The sequence below is a fragment of the Trichechus manatus genome, unplaced genomic scaffold, assembly GCF_000243295.1.
Source record: "Trichechus manatus latirostris isolate Lorelei unplaced genomic scaffold, TriManLat1.0 scaffold00249, whole genome shotgun sequence".
Taxonomy (NCBI): Eukaryota; Metazoa; Chordata; class Mammalia; order Sirenia; family Trichechidae; genus Trichechus; species Trichechus manatus.
In genome coordinates, this window is record NW_004444185.1 from 227,106 (window position 1) to 246,146 (window position 19,041).

At 49.2% G+C, this 19,041-nt stretch overlaps 1 protein-coding gene across 1 annotated transcript in view; it reads right to left on the reverse strand.

Moving 5' to 3' along the window:
• Positions 1-19,041, reverse strand: part of SAG (S-antigen visual arrestin) — a 39,496-nt gene that overhangs the window by 8,363 nt on the left and 12,092 nt on the right. The window contains exons 6-12 of the mRNA XM_004389476.2: positions 17,596-17,672; positions 16,499-16,634; positions 14,321-14,405; positions 11,230-11,302; positions 6,705-6,842; positions 3,808-3,885; positions 1,996-2,019 (exon numbers count right to left, since the gene is read on the reverse strand). Of these exons, the coding sequence (XP_004389533.1) occupies positions 1,996-2,019; positions 3,808-3,885; positions 6,705-6,842; positions 11,230-11,302; positions 14,321-14,405; positions 16,499-16,634; positions 17,596-17,672 (611 nt within the window). The remainder of the gene's footprint in view (positions 1-1,995; positions 2,020-3,807; positions 3,886-6,704; positions 6,843-11,229; positions 11,303-14,320; positions 14,406-16,498; positions 16,635-17,595; positions 17,673-19,041) is intronic.

Sequence of the window (19,041 nt, forward strand, 5' to 3'; positions counted from 1 at the left end):
CACACACCACACACACACGCACACACACCACACACACACCACACACACACACACCACACACACAGACACACACCACACACACAGACACACACGATTATAAATCACATCCTGAAGAACTGTGGCTGCAGAGGTTCACAAAAGATTCTCGGGCTCAATCTGAACGAGAATTCAGTGGAATTAAAAAAAGACCCACGCAAACAAGACCCCAGAAGTCAGGAAGTGGACGAGGAGGAATTTTAAGTGTATTATCCCCTGGAATGTGGTCCAGAAACTGCATTTAATCATGGCCAAGGCAGCTAGTATTTCTTCTTGTTGTTGGTTAGTTGCTGTCGAGTCAGCCCCCGACTCATGGTGACCCCCTGCCAAGGGAGCAAAATGCTGCTGGATTCTGCGCCATCCCCGTGATCAGTTGTGGATCATATCATTGTGATCCATAGGGTGTTCACTGGCTGATTTTTGGAAATAGATCGCCAGGCCTTTCTTCCTAGTCTTAGTCTGGAAGCTCTGCTGAAACCCATTCAGCATCGTAGCAATAAGCAAGTCTCCACTGACAGACGGAGGGTGGCTGCACATGAGGGGTATTAGCCAGGAATTGAACCCAGGCCTCCCATGCGGAAGGCAAGAAGTCTACCATTGGACCACCTCCCCTTACTCCTAGTTATTGGTTGCAGTGATGTAATATTGTGGGGACAAAAGAGGTGAGATCCTGGAGAAATGATAGTTTAAAAAAATTTTTTTTTTTTTTTGCAAAAAAGTGCATTATCTTTTATATTTTAAAATCTACGTGAGGCTGGTGTGTTGTGGGGCAAGACACAAGGTTGCCTGCTAAGGGGCAGAACAGGGTTTGGGAGAGTCCACAGGATTCCTCAAGCCAAAGGGCTTTGGGCAGCTTGGAATTTGCCCAGAAAGAAGGAAGAAAGGAGACAGGGATAAAAAGCAGAAGGGAAATCAGACAGATGAAGACTGGCACAGCGGGAAGACGGGTGGCAAGGGTTACTCCTTGCTTCCCCCAGAACCCACTGCCGCCTACCCAGAGGTCACCTCTTTGGTCCAAACACATCTCTTTACAATGAAGCCATCTTGTCAGACCCAGGTGCAGAAGGGATCCAGGTGTAAAGGAACACCTAGGGTTCCATGTGAGGGAAAGAGATGATAGGAGTTGGGGTAGCGGAGTATGGAGGGTCAGCACCTGTCTCAAACACTCCTAACGTGTTCCTTCTTTGTGCATGATTTAGAAGGCAGCCATCTCTATTCACAATAGCCAAAAAGTAGAAACCACCCAAACGTCTGTCAAAAACGAAATGGATACGTGAAACGTGTTATTTAGCCATGAAAAGGAACGAAGTACTGACAGATGGTACAACGCAGCCGAAACTTGCAAACCTCATGCTAAGTGAAGGAGGCCATTCACAGAAGGACAAATACCGTGTGATTCTAATTCTATGAAATGTCCAGAATGGGCAAATCTATAGAGACAGGAAGTAGATTAGTAGTTGGTAGGGGTTAGAGGGAAGGGAAACGGGGAGTGATTGCTTAATGGGTACGGGTTTCTTTTTGGGGTGATAAGACAGTGGTGACGGTTGCACAATATCGTGACTGTACTTGCTGCCACTGAATTGTACAATTTAAAATGGTTAAAATTTCAAATTTTAGGTGATGTGTATTTTACCACAATTAACAAAAAAAGGCAGCTGCTTGGAGCGAGCCAGTTTTCAGGGTGTGTGTGTATGTGAGTGTGTGTGTATGTGTGTGTGTGTGTGTGTGTGCGTGTGTGTCCTTGCCCAGGTATAGGCCCAGCTATGGTCTCAAACAAGCACCCCAGCCTCACATCTCAGCCAAGCAGTGCTGATGCATCTGAAGGCGGTGTCTTCATTCCCTAACACTTCTGAGCACAAGTGCCCTGAAATCAGATTTCACCAGCTCCTGTGTTTGAACCTAGGTCTGCTGTCTTGATATCCTGGGAATCAAGCAGAGGAGAAAGGCGAAGAGGCTTACCTGGAGGTGAGCTCTCCCAGAAAGCTAGGAAACAAAAACAAAGAGATCTATGGACAGACAGGGCACCCGAAGTCACACAGCTTCCGTGCAGAACAAGCCCAGCCGCAGTGCTCCCTGACTCACAACTCCCAGGGCCTTGGCAGCCTTGCTAGTCCACTTAATTCTTCCCCTCCACTTGTGAGGTCATCTCTTTCTCAGGGGGGTCAGTTAAGAAGAGGAACCTAAAGGTTCAAGGCCTGTAGTTCAAGAACAAGCTGCAGGATCAGAAATTCTCTCTGGCCATTGTGAAATACATGTTACCCTTTGACTGTTAAAAGAATCTCCACCCTGTTTTTAGATCATCTCAGGGAAAATGCAAGAAAACACTATGCATTTGATAAACACAAGAAATGTAAACACTGTGTGGGCCTAATATGCAAAACAGCCCCAGGTTCTACTTTGATGCCCTAACCAAAATCCGAGGGACTCTTTATCTGGTTAGAAATACAGACATGTAGGTGGCCTTTCTTTAATGGCTGAACTACCGAGGGTCATCCAGGTAAAAGGCTAGAGCCTTTAGCAATGGAATTTGGAAACAAAAATGAGAATCCAAGAGTTTTCCCCTTTCGGTGGAGATTAAAGAAATGGACTTTTACTCCCCACAAGATTGGAAAACTGTTTCCTCCAAACTCTAACATATCTGGGGTCTCGATGAAAAATCCTGTAATTACAGCAGGTAGACGAGAAAGGAAAGAAAGTTCACTCCTTTGTGGATGGATGCCTCTTCAGACACAAATGAATGAAGATTTACTGAGAGCTCATATTGTGGCCGCCATTTTCCCCCCAAATACAATATAACATTAAGCTAACTTCATGTTTGCACATCAAGTTCCACTGCCTGTGCGGACACCTACCCACTCCCCTTTGCTATTGAGTCTATTCCGCCTTGCAGCAACCCTGTAGGACAGAGCAGAACTGTCTCATAGGGTTTCCAAGGCTGTAATCCTTTTTAAAATTTTTTTTATTGTACTTTAGATGAAGGTTTACAGAACAAATAGTTTCTCATTAAACAGTTAGTACACATATTGTTTTATGACAATGGTTAACAACCCCACGACATGTCAATGTTCTCCCTTCTCGACCTTAGGTTCCCTATTACCAGCTTTCCTGTCCCCTCCTGCCTTCTAATCCTTGTCCCTGGGCTGTTGTGTCCCCCTAGTCTCATTTTGTTTTACGGGCCTGTCTAATCTTTGGCTGAAGGGTGAGCCTTAGAAGCAACTTCATTACTGAGCTAAAAGGGTGTCCAGAGGCCATACTTTTGGGGTTTCTCCAGTCTCTGTCAGGCCAGTACGTCTGGTCTTTTTTTGTGAGTTAGAATTTTGTTCTACGTTTTTCTCCAGCTCTGTCCGGGACCCTCTGTTGTGATCCCTGTCAGAGCAGTCAGTGGTAGTAGCCAGGCAAGGCTGTAATCTTTACGGAAGCCGACTGCCACATCTTTCTCCTGCTGAGTGGCTGGTGGGTTCAGTTAGCACCAAGCGCTTAACCACTGTGCCACCAGGACTCCTTGCATGCACATATGCATGTCTCTTTTTGCAACGTTGTTCTGATTGTACAGATTTCGTCAGCAGCTCTTCTACGTTTTCCCACTTAATGCTATGTCGGACCGAATTGTGAAACAACACAAATACAGTCTCTCCAAAACTCCACTTTGTGATCAGTAGATAGATCTGTGGACCTTCCCTTCCTTTCTGTCTCCCAACCCTTCAGAAAAGGGACAGTTCAGATGTGAAGGCCAAGACAGAGCAGGCTACTCACCCTGACCAGGACACTCACCCTGACACCGTGAGCTTCACCTTGATCTGGTAGGACACCAGGATCCCCAGGATGGTCCGGTCTATGCCATCCTTAATGCTGCCCAGACAGAAAAGACAAGGAGAAGAATGCAGATGGCTGCAGAAACCAAGGACCAGGTGAGCACACCCATTCCCCTTCCATCCAGGTCGGCCCTCCAGCAGGGCTCTTCCTAGGGAATGGAGAACTCCACTGAGCTGTCAAAAATCCTAGAACCTGACATATTCCGGGCAGGGGAGGGGGTTCCTTTCATGCATTATAGCTTGGCGTTTCCCCTCTGGAAGTTCAGAGGGCAGAGTGCTTCTCCTCCTCCATTGATGCTAGTGGATCTGGTCATCCAGCCATAAACCGCGTTGTTATGGACTAAATTGTGCCCCCCAGAAAGACGTCTTGTAAATCCTAAACCCTATAGCTTGGATGTAATCCCATTTGGGAATAGGATTTTCTCTGCTATGTTAACGAGGCTATATCAGGTCCTGTTACCCTTGAGTTGATTCCGACTCATAGTGACCCTACAGGACGGAGTAGAATTGCCCATAGGGTTTCCAAGGAGCAGCTGGTGGATTTGAACCGCTGACCATTTGGTTAGCAGCCAAGCTCTTAACCACTGTGCCACCAGGGCTCTTGTCGGTGTAGAGCTCATCTTAAACCAGTCATCTTTGAGATGTGAAGAGCAGATTAGGCACACAGAAGGAAGCACAAACGGAGGGGAAGATACACGCCATGTGGCGATTTCCAAAGAACCGAGGAACAGAAGCTGAGAGACAAGGACCTTCCCCTGGAGCCAACAAACAGAGCCTTCCCCTAGAGCCGGCTCCCTGAATTTGGACTTGTAGCCTCCTGAACTGTGAGAAAATAAGTATCTGTTTGTTGAAGCCACCCACTGGTGGTATTTCTGTTACAGCAGTACTGTCAAAATCCTAGAACTTTACATATTTGGGGTGGGGGGGTCCTTTCATGCGGTGTAGCTTGGTGTTTCCCTCTAGAAGTTCAAAGACAGCAGAGTGTTCCTTCTCCGTTGATGCTGGTAGATCTGGCCATCCAGCCAGAAACGGTGTCCTCCTCAGCTCCTCCTCGGCCCCCACCCGCCATAACCGGCCACCCTGGCAAGCCCACCACTCCTCCCACTGGCTTTTCCTGCCTCGATTATCTCTATCACTTCTCTCCCCTGGGCCAGGCTCCCCTGAAGCCAGAAAGAGCTTCCAGGTTCGAGCCCAAGTCTGGCACAGCTGGCACTCTGTGCTCTGACCTCTGCCTGCCATGACCACCTTGTACCCCTGTGCCAGGCTTCCCAAACACCACCCTGCCCCTGGGAGCCCCCTCCGCCTCTCCTGCCCTCTGGACCCCAGCAGGCAGTGCTGGGCTCCCTCCTTTATGCCCTCGCTCAGGGACAAGGCACGTGGACCCTCTATTATAGCCCCATTGTCGGGAATGGTGACTACTCCTGTCTGTGTCTCCACAGTCCCCAGCCCCCGGCACCCTGCCTGGCATCGAGTGAGAGCTCAGTGAATGAACGGAGGTGCCGAGGGCATCGGGTTACTTCCTCGGCAGAAACCTCACATCCAGCGTCCACTGAGGGGTAGAGCTCCCACCACTGACAGGCATCGTGCTAGGCATCTTAACACAGGTTATTATTCCACGCGATCCAACATGGGGGACGTGCGTATTCAGCCTGGTGGCACAGTGGTTAAGAGCTTGGCTGCTAACCAAAAGGTCACCGGTTCAAATTCACCAGCTGTTCCTTGGAAACCCTACGGGACAGTTCTACTCTGTCCTATAGGGTTGCTATGAGTCGGGATCGACTCGACGGCAATGAGTTTGTTTTTTCTTTTTTTAATAACAGGAATTAAGGTATGAAAAAAATCATGAAATACTAGCTAAGATACGTGAATAACGATGGAAAACCTAGCCTAGGAGGCTGAAGGCAGGGAAGGTCTGTGTTGAGAGGTCTGGGAAGGGGGCTGAGATGGTGGTTTGGAGTTACAGCAAGGAAGGTTCTGGGCCTGGAAGAAGACATCCAGCACCGGGTGCCTCTTGATGGGACACGATGCCCCCAGCTCACCGGTGCAGCTCCTTGAACAGGGCAAAATGTCTCTTGCCTAGAACTGTGGAATGTAGCCAAGTGCTGCCCCTCAAGGGGAAAGGGGGGTGAGTCTGAGGCACCCCCTTTGCCCAAACAGAAGCTGGGGACAGAATACGCTTTTGACCTATGCCTGAGATTACCTGCAAGCTTTCACACTGTGATCTTCCACACACACACACACACACACACACACACTTGTTAATCCAGGTTCTACTGCAGGTGTCACTTTTGAGGGCCCTAGAAGGCAGCCCTGAAGTTGAGGAAGGAACAAAAAGCTCAAGGTCAGGAGTAGGACTTTGCTTTGCCATTAACCGACCAGGTAACCCTGGACAAGTCCCTCATTCTGGCTGAACTTCAATCTCCTTATCAACAAAACGAGTATAAACACCTTTCTTCCTCAGAAAGGTGTAGAGACTTCCATGTTGGTAAAAAAAAGTAGTGGCTGATGTTCACTGAGTGCTTAATGTGTGCTGGGCACCACGCTACGTGGGTTATCTCAATCCTTGTAGGACATAGGAACTGTCAGCACCCCCACTTTACAAATGGGAAAACTGAGGGGCTCAGAGAACTCACGTAACTTACCCAGGGTTGTGCAGAGGGTAAGCTGGGGTTTGGCACAAGGCTGTCTCCAGAGTCCACAGGGGTGGGAGCGGAATCCTTATTGGGGGCCACTAAGTCTGCACGCGAAGGCCCACCCTGCCATCCCACCCGCGCGGCCCCTGAGCCCGGAGGGGTGAGACAAGAAGGGGGAGCAGGCCAGCGCCAACCCCACCCTGGGGCCAGTGCCGGCACTCACATGGTACTGGAGGCGAGGTTCGTGTCCTCATGCTTGATCTTCCCGTCCAGGGCGATGCCCCGCTTCTCCCGATTGTTCGCCAGCAGGGGCACCAGGGTCAGCGTCTTAGTCAAAGTGCTGTTTGGGGGCACTTTCTCTCTGGAGGAAGAAAAACAGAGCAGAGGGTTGGTTCATTGCCACTTAGAACCACAAAAGCCGCCATCAAGCCCACGAGGCCCTACTTGTCATCAAGCATTTTGCCTGGACCAAAGTTCCCTAAAAAAGGTGAGCTCAGGTGCTTGTGAATCTGCCTTACAAGAAAAAAGAAAAATCCATTGCCGTCGAATCGATTCCGACTTACAGTGACCCTATGAGACCGTACAAGAAGCAGCTAGAACGTTGTTAGTGAACTCTCAGAGCTGGCTGGCAGCACCACTGGGACATTTCCTTAAGCTCCAAAGACTGCTCTGAATTGCTGAATTTCTAGAATGTTCCATGGGGTTAAATGAGACCCACTGGCCCAAGGGTCAGAGAACCACACCCAGTCACCTCCAGAGTGGGCTGCAGAACCCCCTGGTCAGTACCAGCAAGACCAGCCTAGAAGTTCTTTCCCCAGTGTGCGACCAGGGTGGCAGGTGGGTGGCGGGCTGCAGAGAGGATGAGATGGGTCCTCCATTCATGAACCTGTGCCACGGGTGGGTCTGGTCAAGCTGGTGACATGAGTGTCTCCAGACTCTGGAAGCCAGCCCTCGGGCGAGTAGCAGCGTTTGGAGCTGGAGAGTGGGTGCGACTACTCACACGTGTGCCTCTGACTTCCTTCTCCGCCACCCCGTGACGAGTAGGGCTCTCGGGTCCCCCTTTACAGACGTGTTCGTGCCCAGGGCCGCTCAGCCGCAAGGGCAGGCCAGGTCTCTCTGCCCGCAGAGCCTAGCTTGCAGCAGCCTGGGCCAGTGCTCTCTGGGGTACCTGCTGTCCTGCCCTTCGCCAGAAGGGGGGACGAGGTGCTGAAGACTCCCGGAGCCGGCACCTGCGCCACTCCTTCACCTGTTCCCAGGCAGGCTGGACATCTGAAATGCTAACCTCAGGAACCAGTTGCTGAAGTGGAGCCTGACTCATGGCGCCCCCATGTGTGTCAGAGTAGAACTGTGCTTCATAGGGTTTTCTGGTACTAGATTGCCAGGCCTTTCTTCCAAGGCATCTGGGAAGACTCAAACAGCCAACCTTTTGGATAGCAGCCAAGCATGTTAACCATTTGCACCACCCAGGTACTCCACCTTCTGGAAAGTCTGCCCTACTTGGGACCTGAACTCTCCCTGGGGTTTTAAAGTAGCGCCTGCTGTATGCAGGATGCACCCAGGCATGGTGGGCACAGATTCTGCTTGAGCCTCGGCCGCCCGCCTCCTCTCTCCCAGGTCCTGGTGGGACATCTCAGGGAGCTGGATTTGGGCAGCATGGAGATGGAGCAGAAAGTGCACTTGTAAGGTGCCGTCAGGGTGGGCTCAGATGAGGCCTTCCCTGCAGCAGAGCTGCTCACAGTGAAGGCCAGCACTGACGCTTCCCAGCACTCCAGGAGCTGCGGCTCAATGGTGGCCGGGAGTCAGGTCTGACCTGGTTCTGTGAGGCGTGCCTGCCAGAGCCTGGGGCAGCCATGGGGTTCCAGGACCTGGCTCCTGCTTTGTGGCCTTCCGAGGGGCCTCTAGCCTGGGACCCTTCATCTGATCCGGAGCCACCTCCACTCTACCCCTAACCCTTAGAGGAGTCTAGAATGGTTCGCAGCTTCCTGGAAATGCTTTGGTTCAAAATGCACCTGGAAAGAAGACCAGATAATGGGGTGTACGTTAGGGGGAAAAAGGGTCCCTGGGTGGCGCAAACGGTTTGCACTCAACTACTAACCTAAAGGTTGATAGTTTGAACCCACACAGTGGTGCCATGGAAGAAAGGCCTGGCAAACTTCTTTCATAAACATTACAACCAAGAAAACCCTATGGAGTTGGAATCAACTCGAAGGTAATGGTTTATTCGGGGGAAACTTGCCCAGGGGCCATCTGCCTGTCACTGCTGAGCCTACGCATAAAGGGGATCAGGGCCAAGACTCGCCAGGCACCAAGGTGTGCAAGAAGCACCCTAGAGGGGGACAGACCCAGGCCTGGCACAAAGGAGCCAGTCAACACGTTTGGCTTCCTTCTGGCTTCCCTCCCCTGTAGACCTGGATTTAAACTTAAGTCTGAATCTGCTGAGTAATATTTCATCCCAATGTTGCCTTTTAAATGTTACATAATATTATCCTGGTGAGTCAGTTTGTCTTTCCTGATGCCCCTCTTCCCCTAATTCTGGTCACAGGAATGGGTTCCCCAAGGAAACAGATCTGAAATGGTTAGCAGGTAAGTCAGAAAGGGAGTAAAGGGTCCGGTGGTGTTATGGATTGAATTGCGTCCCCCCCCTAAATAAGTGTTGTAAATCCTAACTCTATGCCTGTGGTTATAATCCCATTTAGGAATGGGTTGTCTTTGTTATGTTAATGGGATAGGATTAGTGGAGTGACATACAAAAGAGATTAAACAAACCAGCAAACAGAGATGGGGGAAGAGGGATGCCGAGAAACATGGAGATCTCCAAGGAACCAGGAAGCAGAAGCTGAAGAGACAAGGAGCGTCCCTCAGAGCCAATAGACAGAAAGCCTCCCTTCCCCTGAAGCCGGTGCCCTGAATTCGGACTTCTAGCCTCCTAAACTGTGAGAGAATAAATTTCTTTGTAAAAGCCACCCACTTGTGGTGTTTCTGTTACAGCAGCACTAAATAACTAAAACAAGTGGTATCTTTAATCTCAAGTCTTTCTAAATTCTTCATCCTAATCCCTTTATGTAGAATTTTTTTTACATACAACGGTGTTTAGAACATGCCAGCTATGCAAAGAGGGGCAAAGGTAGAGGGTTTCTTTCTGAGTTGACAAAAATGTTCTAAAATTGACTGTGGTGATGGCTGCACATACTTAAATGGGTGAACTGTGTGATATGTGAATTATATCTCAATAAAGCTGTTTAAAAACAAAAACAGTTTCCAAAGCTCTCCTCTCAAGGTGGAGATGGATGGGTGGTGAGTGCGTAATCCCCAGAAGCCTGTGTATCCAATGAACTCATCTGACCATTTTGCACACACAAAGTATAACCCAGCAAGTCTCTCAGTGTGACCCGAAGGAGCCATCATGGAATTCTCATTTGCTTTTTATTCTAATCCAAGGAGGAAAAGTCATTCGTGACAACGGGCTAAGAACGGACGCATCCTTCTAAATCCAGTTGTCATTGGTACAAGAGCTTCACATTGATAAGAAGACCAAGAGACAGACAACCCTTGCCTGGGCTGGCAGGCACTTTGATGATCTGCTGGGGCAAAATGGCATCAAATTCCTAACAGCTCCAAACTGACAACCTTAACTTCAGAGGTTACATAGGAAGCTTAGGGAGCAGGGAGTTTATGTTAATGGGGGAGGAATAACTCTGAAAAGGAGAGTGTTATGGATTGAATCTTGCCCTCCAGAATATTTGTTGTAAATCCTAACCCCTACACCTGTGGTTGGAGCCCTGGTGATACAGTGGTTAAGAGTTCGGCTGCTAACCAAAAGGTCGGCAGTTCGAATCCACCAGCTGCTCCTTGGAAACCGTGTGGGGCAATTATACTCTGCCCTATAGGGTCAGTATGAGTCGGAGTTGACTTGATGGCAACTGGTTTGTTTGTTTGCTTTTTTATACCTGTGGTTATAATCCCATTTGGGAATAGGTTTTCTTTGTTATGTTAATGAGACAGGAATAGTATAAGATGTGTCTTAAGTCAATCCCTTCTGAGATATAAAAGAGATTAAACAAGCAAGCTAGCAAGCAGAGATGGGGAAGAGAGATGCCAAGCCACGTGAAGATCACCCAGGAGCACAAGCTCAAAGAGACAAAGACCCTCCTCCAGAGCTGACAGAGAGAGAGAAAGCCTTAGAGCTGGCACCCTGAATTCAGACTTCTAAACTATGATAAAATAAAATACTGTTTGTTAAAGCCACCCGCTTGTGGTATTTCTGTTCTAGCAGCGCTAGAGAACTAGGACGGACGATGAGAAGGGATGCACAACTCGATGAATGTAACCAGTGGCACTGAATTGTATGCGTAGAAACTGTTGAATGGTTGTATGTTCTGCTGTGTATATTCTCAACAACAACAAATAAAATAAATGATTAAAAAAAAAAAAAGATCCTCACAACACATTCCAAGGCTGAACAATAAGGCACAGCTCTTCTCACGTGTGACATTTCCATCTTTACTTCGCTCACCTCCGTCCGTTGGGCTGATTTCTCAGAACCCTTGTGAGCTGGGTGAGGCAGGGTAAGGTGGAGGCAGGGTTCAGGTGCTAACTTGTCTGGCAGCCCTTGAAGCGGGAAAAGGGAAGGCTGTGCCGAGCTGGTGAACCAGCTGAGCAATCGAGTTCCCTCATCAGCCATCGACAAAAGAGGAACCTGACCAGAAGGAAGGGCAGCCCGGGAAGCAGAAGTGTGACCCGCCACTCACTGTGTTTCCTCCATGGCCACTGGCTTGACATAATAGTCGCTGGAGTAGAGGACCACGTTGGCCACTTGTTCCACTGCAAAGGAGGAAGGGGTGGGATGAGTCACTGCGGCCTCTCCACGCCATGCACGAGCCGTGGGCCTCCAGGGGACTCTGTCACCATTTTCGTCTGCCTCCCAGCTTTGTCTTTCTCAGCCTGAGGCTTAAATGTGGCGACTTCCAGGTTCAGTTCTCAGGCTGCTCCTGTTCACCAATAATCCCACCCAGGAGCCAGAGCCCCCTCCTCTCCTCAGAGCTCACCTATTTCCAACTGCCCATGGGACACCCCTAGGTATCCTTCCAAGGCACACAGTCTTCCAGCCCTAGATCTTTCTGCAAGCCCCGCCTCCTTCCAACAGCCTCTGTCTTATTTACTGAGCAGCCTCTTTCCGGTTCTCCGAGCTAGAAGCCATGTGGACGCAGCACAGGCTTGATCCCCGAGTGTAGCAAGGTGGATAGGAAGATGGGATCTGAAGCCAGACTACCAGTAAAACCTGTTGCCGTGGAGTTGACTCCAACTTACGGTACCTCCATGTGTGTCTGAATTGAACTGTGCGCCCTAGGATTTTCCATGGCTGATTTTTCAGAAGTAGATTGCCAGGCCTTTCTTCCAAGGTGCCTCTGGGTGGATTCAAACCTCCAACCTTTCAGTTAGCAGCTGAGTGATTCATCAATAGTAGAAGATTCTAGATTTTTGTGTTCTCATTATGGTGACTCAGGGTCTGTTTGTGCCAACCAGACAATCCAGAGCCAGACTTGGTGCTGTGGGCCATCGGGTAAATTCCGACTCATAGAGACCCTAATTTAGCTGTTAACTGTGGGGTGAGTTATTTAGCTCCTCTGAGCCTCAGTTTCCCCACCAGTAAAACGGGGGTGATAATTGCATCTAACTAAACTTATGGAGCCCTGGTGGCATAGTGGTTAAGAGCTCGGCTGCTAGCCAAAAGGCCAGCCGTTCAAATCCGCCAGCTGCTCCTTGGAAACCCTATGGGGCAGTCCTATAGGGTCGCTCTGAGTTGGAACCGACTTGATGGTACCTAACAACGACGACAACCGTACAGGGTTTTTGAGAGGATTCAAAAGATGACCTTAAATCTTTCAAACCAAGTTTAAGGATTAAAAGAAACAGTGAGTGCAATGCACTTAGCACCCTGCCCGGCCTATGGAAACCTATCAACACTTGGTTTCAGAAATTCAACAGCTTCTTCTCTGTGTTACTGGCTTTGATGTTAGGATTCATTAAACTTTCAGAAATAATTTTAGCACATGATGATACCATATCAATTCCCCTACTTTGTGGAACATTGTATCAGACAGCATGCCAGGTAACTCCAGGTCCTCCAAAGGCCTATCAGCATATAAATTAAATCACATAAAACAAAACCAAAATGTTTAAATTAAGCATTCATGTAAGGTCTCTGGGTGGTGCAAGAGATATGTGTTCGGCTGGTAACTAAAAGGTTGGCGGTTTGAACCAACCTTTGGAAGAAAGGCCTGGAGATCTGCTTCTGTAAAGATTACAGCCAAGAAAACCCTATGGAGCAGTTCTACTCTGTAACACACGGGGCCACCGTGAGTTGGAATCAACTTGATGGCAACGGGTTTGGTTTTGTGGCTTTTATTAGCAACAAAAAATCTAGAATTTTCTGGTATGCATTCATCCAAATTGCCACACTTCACCTATGACGGGTACAGAGGACAGTGGTGTATGTTACCTGTGGTGACCAACCGTCTTGGTACACCTGGGACTAGCCCCATTTTAGCACCGAAAGTCCCACTTCCTGGAAAACCTCTGTCCTGGGCAAACAGGGACAGCTGGCGCCCTAAGACACTATGACATTGTCTTGGCCATTAAACGTTTGAGTTAGAAGTGAACCTAGAGGTCACCCTCCCAGGTCATCCCGTTGCGTCTTTTTATGCAGCCCATTCTTTGGTTTCTGTTCAATCAGTTCTAAAAATCGCTTCATATAAGACTACCCCCAGCACTTTGATGCCCTACCAGCCCTGGTGGTGCAGTGGTTAAGCACTTAGCTGCTTAACTGAAAGCTCAGTGGTTGGCTCCTCGGGAGAAAGATGTGGCAATCTGCTTCCGGGAAGATTACAGCCTAGGAAACCCTACGGGGCAGTTCTACTTTGTCACACGGGGTCGCTATGAGTCGGAATCAACTCGAGGGCACCCAGGAACAACAACGGCACTTAGATGCCCTTCAAGCTGAGGAAATGTGTAGGAACAGCCAGCAGGAGGCACCTTTCCTGCAGTGCTACCACTGAGGCTTGGCCATCGCCTTATGATGACTCAAAGTCCTACATGAGCATTTTACCTTGCACAAAGCACATTCATGTAAAGGCTTACGAAACCTGGGAAGGCAGACAAGGACCCTCTCCTAGGGGTGGGAATTAGGACTTACACTGCCAAGCCCACAATTCAGCCCAGGGGTTTTGAATCCAGTGCTTTCCCCGCTATACAATGCTGCATTGGCAAACAAAATCAATCACTGATCGCAGAAGGAAAAGTCCCCTGTGGCTTCCCCTGTGATCTGGCAGGGTGAGGCCCCTCCAGGAAGGCATGACCGTGGGGAGACAGGAAGACCACCTGGCAGGGATGTTGTCCTAAGACAGAAGTCAGTCCTAAGCTGGGTAGGCCCAGCTTGGTGTAAACGGTTAACATGTTCAGCTGCTAACCCAGAGGTTGAAGATTCGAGTCCACCCAGAGGCACCTTGGAAGACAGGCCTGGTGATCTACTTCTAAAAAACCAGCCCTTAAAAACCCTATGGACCACAGTTTTATTCGGACATGCACGGTGTCACCACGAGTTTGAGTCAATTCCACGGCAACTGGTAAACTGGTGATAAACTGGGCAGGAGGTTGAGTGAGATGACATTAATAAGGCCTTTCCTCCACCTCAGATCTTGCTGTCTATGACAGCTGAGACAAAGGGGCAATCCAAGGGCCCAGAAGGGCCTTAGCTGACCAGAGGAGTGACCCTTAGGAAATATGACCAGACTGAGAGAAGCTAGACGACTCTGCCCTCTGCTTTTGAGAGGAAGGTCTTACCTGATGCTTTAATCTTCCTCACTGTTTTCTCTGTGTTGTTGGTCACAGTCACCGTCACAGGAATGGGTTCCCCATGGAAATAGACCTGAAAGGTTAGCAGATCAGTCAAAAGGGAAGAAAAGAGTGTGGTGGTATCTTTAACCTCATGGCTTTCTAAATTCTTCATCTTAATGCCTTTACCTAGCATAAAAGTGACTGAATTCCCATACTGATATGAAAGATAAAGTGATAGTAATGTGTTTCCTTTAGAGAAGGATCTGGAACATGCTCCGCCCAGTAAAAGTCAGTGGGATGCTGACAAGGATAAGGGTGTTCTCTGCCTGGAACGCTGAGTTCTGAGAGAGTCATGTCAGGGTAAGCCGGGGGGTCTTGAGTAGAATCGTAAGGTTATTGGAGGCAGAATAAGTGAAATGAAAGGAGGCCACTGGGAAAGCCTGGTGACAGAGTTCTCCTCAGCAGTGTACTCTAGACCCAGCGGGCACACCCTTGTAAATGTATGCGCGCGCGCGCACACACACACACACACACTTATACAGCATGTTGAGTTCTGACCAACATGTGTGTGTTCGACTGTTGGTAGCCAGAGAGACAGCCTCAGCCAGTGGTTCTTCCCCATTTTACCACGACTCATAACATAGACAACATTCACATGTGCCGCTCCACCCCGTGTGGCTTCTGTGAGACATGAAATTCTCAGGAAAGTAAGCAATTTGTAATAACCACACATATTGATCAGAAATGGTATGCGTCAGGGTTTTATCCTTTCACCATGCTTATACAATCTATGCTGAGCAGATAATCTGAGAAGCTGGACTATATGAAGAGCAGGGCCTCAGGATTGGAGGAAGACTCATTAACACCCTGTGATATGCAGATGACACAACCTTGCTCGCTGAAAGCGAAGAGGAAGCACTTATTGATAAAGATCCAAGACCACAGCCTTCACTATGGATTACACCTCAACATAAAGAAAACAAAAATCCTCACAACTAGACCAATAAGCAACATCATGATAAATGGAGAAAAGGTTGAAATTGTCAAGGATTTCATCTTACTTGGATCCACAATCAACGCCCATGGAAATAGCAGTCAAGATATCAAACGATATACTGCATTGGGCAAATCTGCTGCAAAAAAAGCAAAGATGTCACCTTGACAACTAAGGTGCACCTAACCCAGGCCATGGTATTTTCAATTGCCTCATATGCATGTGAAAGCTGAACAATGAACAAGAGTAATGAATAAGGAAGACCAAATAAGAACTGATTATGGTGTTGGCGAAGAATATTGAATATCCCATGGACTGCCAGAAGAACGAACAAGTCTGTCTTGAAAGAAGTACAGCTAGAGTGCTCCTTGGAAGTGAGGATGGCGAGACTTCGTCTCACGTACTTTGGACATGTTATCAGGAGGGGCCAGTTCCTGGAGAAGGACACCATGCTTGGTAATGTAGAGGGTCAGCAAAAAAGAGGAAGACCCTCAACGAGATGGATTGACTCAGTGGCTGCAAAAATGGGCTCAAACGTAACAACTGTTGTGAGGATGGTTCAGCAGCATTTCATTCTGTTGGACATAGGGTTGCTATGAGTCGGAACCAACAAAAGCATTGATGCTACAAAGTCCTTGGGTGGTACAAATTGTTAACGTGCTCAGCTGCTAACTGAAACGTTGGAAGTTCAAGTCCACCCAGAGGAACCTTGGAAGAAAGGTCTGGTGATCTACTTCTGCTAAATCAGCCATTGAAAACCCTATGAAACACCATTCTACTCTGACACACATGGGGTCACCAGGAGTTGGAGTTGGCTTGACAGCAACTGGTTTTACTGATGTTACATTAGCAAACAAGTCCCCCAGGTTGGAGAATGGGCAAAGATGGTGGGATATGCAGGGGGAGTTATGTGCCAATGCCACCCTTTCTCTCCCCTATGCAATCAGACTGCCAATGAGTGGGACACAAGTGAGGTTGACACTATTGTAAGGATCACATGGACCAGCTGCAAATTAGGAAGAGAAGCCCATTGTTCACCAATTTGGGGACTTTAACTAACCCTAGAAACAAGATTACTTGCAACTAGCAGAGGCTGGTGAAGAGAAACGGCACCAAGGCCTGTCCCCCAGGCTTGACCCCACACGGGTATGACAGTGACGCGTGGGCCCCCTCCTCTGGCCCAAGGTTACCTCTTTGCTGAGGGAGACTGCTAGGTGCAGGGGCTTGTTCGACATGAAGAACTGCCAGGCTGACTCAGCTCGGGGCTGAGGGCCCATCTCCGACGGAGCATGCTGTACTTTACGGATCAGCAGACGCACAGAGCTCCTGTGGACAGAAAGTCACAGACATGTCCTGGGATTAGCACCTGGCCGCCTCAGGAGGGCCTTCCCCATCTCTCTCCCCATATTCATGCTGGTGTTCTTCCTGCAGGTTCCCAATGGAGACTGGGTGAACTAAGAGAGCGTTTGGACAATGGTCTGAGTCTGAGGCAGTTCTGCAGGCAGAGGAACCTGGAGGACCTGGTTCTGGGTCCTTCCACTGTGGTTTCACGGGCTGTAACTCCCACGACTGCCCGTTTTATCCTGTCAGGATCCAGTTCTGCCTCATCTCAATGTGCAGGTGATGTGTGAACGAGCCGTCTATCTTACTTGAACATGCTTTAAACCCATTGCCATTGAGACAATTCCAACTCATAGCGACCCTATAAGATGGAGTAGAACTGCCCCATAGGGTTTCCTAGGCTGGAATCTTTACGGGAGCAGATCGCCAGGTCTTTTCTCCCATGGAGCAGCTGGTGGGTTAGAACCACAGACCTTTCAGTTAGCAGCCACATGCTTAACCACTGTGCCACCAGGGCTTCTTGAACATACTTCAAAGCCCTGTGTAAATGTGACACACTTACTATCATTAATTATCATTGACATATGTGCCTGAGGAGAAGGTGTGTGAGGAGAAGATGCTGAGGGCACAGTTGGAAATCTTGTTTGGGTGCAAGGAGAAAACTGAAGAAAGAGGGAATCTAAGAGTTGGTAGGGGCTGACAGGAGACCTAAGGTACTAACTCCTCACTAACATTTTCTTTTCCTTTTTTTTTTTTCCTCCCCAAATGATCAGCCACTTGACCACATTCCATTTGTAGAAGGTTCCGTCCTTAATTGCTCGGCCACGTCAGGCCACATTGACCCCATAAGAAGAGTCCTATCACACTGAGGTAAAGCGAGGGGCGGTTTCTCATCCCACCTCCTTGCCCCCTGGCCCCCACACCTATGCCCACAACCAGCTCTTACTTTTTGAGAATTTTGTCCTCTTCACCATCTGTGCTGTCTGTGGTGAATGCTTTGACCTCAAAGTCGACCCCACAGGACTGTCGGGGGCAAGAGAACAGACAGGGCAGCAGTCAGTGGTTCCCTTCTCGGCAGAGGCTTGAGGGAACGGGACAGAGGTTCAAACCTCAGGGGTGGGGGTGTTAGGTGACACCATCTTTCTTTGTTTTAACCATATCCTCTTTAGGGTTGAACCACTGAAACAAGATTCTGAAGTGGACTAATAATGAAATGATGACGTTAGCATGAGGAGAGGGCCTAGGTCCAAAGCCCAAGGAGAAGGGGACTCAGCCTGCAGGACCCACAGAGCATGACTCTCTGCTGGTCCTCTCCTCCCTCCATCTCCCCCAGCATCCGGCCCCCTCAACAACCACACTTAGCTGTCCTTGAACACAACCCTTGTGGACATCACTGACTTCTCACCGCCCACTGCAGGGGCGAGAGACCCTCTCAGGGCTGGCAGTGGGGAGGGGTGGACAGGCATCCATGAGGGCTCCATGCTGGGGCACCAATGCCCTAAGCCTCATGGGCAGCCGCTGTGCAGCTGCAGCAAGCATGGGATGCTAAGGGGGGGAACCCAGTGCTGAGGGCTCCTTCATTTTTAAAAAGAAGCTAGAAGTAGGACTTGGGGTGAAATATCCTGATTTTTAAATAAACTAAACAAAAAACAATTTAAACATGGCATGTGCCCAACAAAGGCTACTGTGGGCCCTGTCTCCAGCCCTCAGCCCCTGGGCATGCATCCCTCAGCCTTGAGTACCACGCCTTCCAGCACCTCCCCGGTGTCTCCCCGCTAACGCTCACGCAGGGAGCACAGGAGGCAGGGCACCGACCGACTAGAGGGAGAAAGTGTAATTGGCGAAAGTCCGTGAAATCATCCGTGTCAACGCTGGCAGAGAAGCAACACGTCTGTGTGTTCTGCCGCCATGGAACCGTCGAAATTCTAAAGTTTAGATGGAAATTTATATATACATCATTACCTACCGTCACACTGGCATTGTTCAGCAAAGCTCCTCATTTCCACCCTCCTCCACCGCCTTATGCTCCAGTATATTCTAGTATGTTCTGGGCAAACCTGCTCCCTGAACGTGCCATGCGCTTCACCATTCTACCCTGGGCACATACTGTTCCTTCTACCTGAAACACTTGTCCCCTTTGTCTCCATTTGACAAACTCCATCATGGTCCTTTGAAAACCTGTCACTTCTTTGCTCAGAACCCACCAATGGCTTCTGGCTCAGAAAAAAAACCAAGTCCCTACAATAGTCTACTAGGTGCTCCTGGCTGACCTTCCCCAGACCACTCGGACCTCAGCTTCTACCATTTGGCCCTCGTTTCTCCCCACTCAACACACCGGCCTCCCTGCTGCCCCGGAACAGGCCAAGCATAGCATCAGCGTTCCCTTTGCCCA